This window comes from Oratosquilla oratoria, chromosome 12, assembly GCF_046742065.1.
Source record: "Oratosquilla oratoria isolate Oo_2021 chromosome 12, ASM4674206v1, whole genome shotgun sequence".
NCBI classification, from domain to species: Eukaryota; Metazoa; Arthropoda; class Malacostraca; order Stomatopoda; family Squillidae; genus Oratosquilla; species Oratosquilla oratoria.
This window is the reverse complement of record NC_134788.1, coordinates 35,396,220-35,401,258: the sequence shown is the minus strand read 5'-3', so window position 1 is coordinate 35,401,258 and position 5,039 is coordinate 35,396,220. Positions and strand designations below refer to the sequence as shown.

The 5,039-nt window shown below is 37.2% G+C and overlaps 1 protein-coding gene across 1 annotated transcript; it reads left to right on the top strand.

The window, feature by feature from the left end:
* The first annotated feature begins 235 nt into the window (after positions 1 to 235).
* LOC143030671 (uncharacterized) lies at positions 236 to 4,589 on the top strand. Its single transcript, XM_076193848.1, has 2 exons — positions 236 to 1,217; positions 2,340 to 4,589. The coding sequence occupies exon 2, from the start codon at positions 2,402 to 2,404 to the stop codon at positions 3,350 to 3,352; it is 951 nt and encodes a 316-aa protein (XP_076049963.1). The 5' UTR covers positions 236 to 1,217; positions 2,340 to 2,401; the 3' UTR covers positions 3,353 to 4,589.
* The last annotated feature ends 450 nt before the right edge of the window (positions 4,590 to 5,039 follow it).

Below are 5,039 nucleotides of genomic sequence, written 5' to 3'. Positions count from 1 at the left end.
TCTGAAAGCTGGAAAATTCTTGTCTACATCATCAGTAGTTCTTATTATCACAAGTATTTTAAAATCCATATGTAATGACAAAGTAATAGTAACATTGGTAGCGATAAAAAAAACTAACATCTTTATACCTACATAATCTTACACTTATTCGCTTTAAATTTCTCTTCAGTTGTAATTTGAAAGTATCCTGAAACACCATTTGATCCTAGTTCTTAAAGGGCTAGTGTTACATAAGTGTCACATAAAGACCCACAGGAGGAAAACCTTCAGTGTGACATTTGCGACGCATTTTTACAAAAGATATGGTGTGGCCGTTAAAAGAGGCTTCTCAACAGGCTTAGCGGTTTTCTTTGTTTATTTGGCAGGTATTTGTGGATATATCTACAGGATGAGATATAATCTCCCGAGGTGGGATATCTCCCCTACCGAGACTAAGGGATAGTGTCTCCCCTAGCCTCCTCTATCTCTGGCGAACGCAGTCGCCTGTTATATATGGGGAATAAGCTTAGATAAGCATGTTTGGTGTAGGTTGTGTGTGATAGTATATATGTGTTAGTTGTATTTTAATGGGTTTAGTAGTATTTGTAGATGTGGCTAGACATTGTGTATGCATTGGAGTTACAATAATGTAGCTTGGTAGGGATAAGGAAAGGTTAATGAACTGTCTGGTGACATTAGGTACTTGTGTAGATTCCTTGCTGGACGATGGCGCGATGTAGCTTGTTATGATGTGTTGCGTTGTCCGAGTCAGGTGTTTATGATTAGGGAATGTGAGGACCATCAAGATTGTTAAAGGCTAGTGGTGACATTGAACTGATCAAACCCACACAGAATTTTTCAGAGGACCCCAAGAGAACATCGTTATTCCGTCTTTCCATTTGAATACTTTACCATCAGGTAATATAGCAATAGTACCAGAGCCGGTATGTTCCCGATATTTTTACAGCTATGGTTCCTTAAACTCAAGCTGTAGGGTAAAAAATATACATATATAACAAGGTGGATTTTCAGACTAAGAACTAAAATACTGTAGTCACCCCCTCATAGAACATATGATTTAAGTTTTCTCTTACCTACCAACAATATTCTCTTTAAGGACGTGTAAACACGTCAAGTCATTTCTAAAAGACAACTTTTGAGTAGCAAGAATAATTAACACTCCTTTGTGAATCGCTGAAGTATCACAAAGATTGTAAGCAGAAAAGGAAGCCGTACAGGTAATGAAAAAGTTCCTTGTAAGCGTTTGTCAGTCAGGTATATGGTTGGATTTATTTTAGTTTTTATTTTGCAGTAGGATACACTTATAAAAATATATATTGTATTAAATTGCAAGGATTTAGATTTTATTTCTTTAATATACAATCATTTTACAAGAAATTCAAGCCTGTAACCAGTGAAAATTACTTACCAAATAACTTGATCAATAAATGTATGGAATATAGACCGAGTTGCAGGTAAGAATAGGGATAACTAAAAAGGAGACCAATAAGGGGCTTATTCCCATTGAGGTCCCTTAATGACACAAAAATAATTTGAAACTTGTTTCCATTATGGTCCTCTGCAATGTGTGTAAATTGCAGGCCATTATGGTTGTAGTTAATTAGATGCTGGATATTTTAGAAAGCTGCAGGTCAATGATGAGACTTATTCCAGTAGTGCGAGAAGTTCAATGTATTAAACTTGTGCTGGGGGATGGCTGCAGGGGGGGGGCATCTCAAAATACAATCAAAGCATTTTCAATAACAAGAGCCTGTTGAAAACTGAAGTAGTTTATATGCCGATATTTTAGAACACTTTCAAATTTTAATTGAAGCAAGTTTGGTTCTATTTCAGTATCACACAAGCACATTTTTCACTTTTTTTTCACTTTTTTTTTTTTTTTTTTACTCTATGGAATGGTTATATAAGGTTAGATGCTATTGGAGAACATAAAGGATGAGCACACCACATATACTTTGCATGAATGCATGGTTAAGCACATCTAGAATTTTTTTTTTTTTTTTAATTCACCCCATTAATTGAAGATAAGATGTTTTTTTATCTCTGCCCCAACACCCATCATCTGCAAATAATTTACTACCAGCGCCATCTTCAATTGATATATTACTGCGATTGCACAATAAAAACTGGTACACTCAACACAAATGGAATATTTCTCGGAAAGTGATTATGAAAATTCTTCTACTTTGAGCAAAAGTAGATAGGTTTATTAAAAATAGGATACACAGACATAAATATACAGTGTATAAAATTACCTTCTGCTATTATCTAACATATTATAGCTAGGTTTTTTTAATCAGACAGTGCTTACTATTAAATGCTTAAGTGTTTATTTTCAGGCACAGGATTTAACAATCCAGATTTCATATAGAGAGTTGCCCTTAAAATCTCTATATTTGCTATGGATGCCGGACAAAAATCTTTCCAGTGTGGCCTTTGTGACGCATCTTTCAAGGGAACAAGTGGACTCAAATATCATGCAATGACCCACACAGGAGAGAAGCCTTTCAAGTGTGACCTTTGTGAGGCAGTTTTCAAAAAGAAATCACATCTTCAACGTCACGTGATGATCCACACAGGAGACAAGCCTTTCAAGTGTGAACTTTGTGATGCAGTTTTCAGAATGAAAGATTATCTTAAAAAACATATGGTGACCCACACAGGAGAGAAACCTTTCCAGTGTGAGCTTTGCAATGCAGCTTACTCTAGGAAAAGTCACCTCAAAGGTCACCAGATGACCCATACGGAAGAGAAGAAGCCCTTAAAGTGTGAGCTTTGCAATGCAGTTTTTAAAGGAAAGAATCGTCTCGAAATGCACATGGCGACCCACACAGAAAAGCCTTTCAAGTGTGACCTTTGTGATGAAACCTTCGGGGTAAAAAGTGGACTCAAATATCATATGATGATCCACACAGGGGAGAAGCCTTTCAAGTGTGAGCTTTGTGATGCAGTTTTTAGAGGAAAGCATCATTTCAAAAGCCACATGATGACCCACACAGGAGAGAAGCCTTTTCATTGTGACCTATGTGATGCAGCTTTCAGATCGAAATATTCCCTTAGAGATCACATGAGGACCCACACAGAAGAAAAGCCTTTTCAATGTGACCTTTGTGATGCAGCTTTCACGAGAATGAGTAGTCTCAAATATCATGTGATGACTCACACAGGAGAGAAGCCTTTTCAGTGTGACCTTTGCAATGCAACTTTCATAACAAAATCACATCTTCGAAGTCATGTGATGTTCCACACAGGAGAGAAACCTTTTCAGTGTGACCTTTGTGATACAGCTTTCACAAAAAAATCAGATCTTCAACGTCATGTAATGACCCACACAGGAGAGCAAACTTTCTAGTGTGACCTTTGTGATACAACTTCCAAGGAAATTAGTGGTCTTGAATATCATGTGATAAGGTCACACAGGAGAAAAGCTATACAAATGTGACCTTTGCAATGCAGTCTTCATTGCGAAATACCACCTTAGAGATCACATATCGACCCTCACAGGAGAGATGCAGCTTGCAGAATGACATTAAAACGTCGATATCATATCATGACACATTTAGGAAATAAGCCTTTCAAGTGTGAGTTTTTTTATGCAGTTTTGAGGGGAAAGCATCATCTCAAAAACAAAATGGTGACCCACACAGGAGAGGATCCTTTCAAGTGTGACCTTTGCAACAGTTTACAGAAGAAAGCATCATCTCAAAAATCACATGGCGACCCACACAAGATAAAAGTAACCTTTGTGATGCAGGTTGCTCACAAATTATCAATATCAATGTCACAGTGACCCTGTTACACTATGTATATGAAGGAAGTATATGCTTATCGAAACAAGATATTTGAAATAGGAACTAAACAATGAAATGCTTGATAGAACATCACCTGTTGTTAATCTGTTATGCCACAAATAAATGCACTTGGCTTGTAAATAGCTAAGACATTGTAACCTTTTGCTGCATTTACAAATAAAGTATTTAATCTATCCCTCCACACGGTTTTCCCCCCTACACATAATTTTTTTTAATAGAACTCATGTGGTTTCATTCCAGTTATTTACATTTCACTGTAATGTCTTGGTGGTGTGGGGTAATTTTTTTCACTTTGTTGATTAGATGTAAGTTTTGTTTTAATGCACTGTCAGTCAAGATGAAGTTGGTTACCATTCCACTTCATTGGTGACTCATTTTGTAATGAGATATAATACTAATAGGTTAATAAATCTCAAATTGAATCTGGAACAGATGGGAGTGTGTCAAGAAAAAGTGTTGATGTACTTTGTTGAAATTTAGTGAGATGGCATCAATGGCATGGGCTAGGTGTAGGAAGAAGTGGGTGGGGGGAGTAAATTTGTAAGTCAGGGTCGGTGTTAGAGAGTTGTAGTTCCCACCTGGAATGGACTCTACCACCCCAGTGCCACATAGTCATGTGGAGTTGGCTCAGTGCTTGAATGTACAAGCAAGTTGCTTTTTTGGCCTATGTGTGTGTGCATTGTATCTTGATTATGCATGGTTTATAATGTAGTATAAATAGTTTTTAAGTTTAATAAAGGTAAGACAATGAAAACAACATTTTCTCTTAGTTCCCCTCTCTGCTGGTCACTGTATTTGTAATGTGTTAGCCCTTGAGAGACAGGGCATAACTTGATATTGGGAAGGATTTCATAATCTTTGGGGAGATGAGTATAGGTGTGAAGTGGTATGTCAGGTATGTTTAAGTGCCAAATGGACTGAAATGACTTAATAGTTTATGATAAACAAACTTCCCCCCCCCCTCTCCTGCAGTGCTAGCCAATCAACCCATCTAACCCCCCACCCTGTGTAAAAGAAAAGCCTCGAGATACCTTTCTGCCACTGACGGAGCACCAGGTGTGAAAATGCTACAAGCAATTTGTGTCTGCTACCCATCAGCTCAATATACAAAGAAAAATATGGATTACTGCATGTAGATGGCAAGAATGCTCCTAAGAAAGAGAGGAAAGTATGACAAGAAGTTTGGTCATAATACAGTTACCATTCACTTCATTGAAGTATGCTTGA

Excerpts from the sequence above, each read along its gene's own strand:
- LOC143030671 (XM_076193848.1), top strand. The coding sequence starts at position 2,402 with ATGGATGCCGGACAAAAATCTTTCCAGTGTGGCCTTTGTGACGCATCT.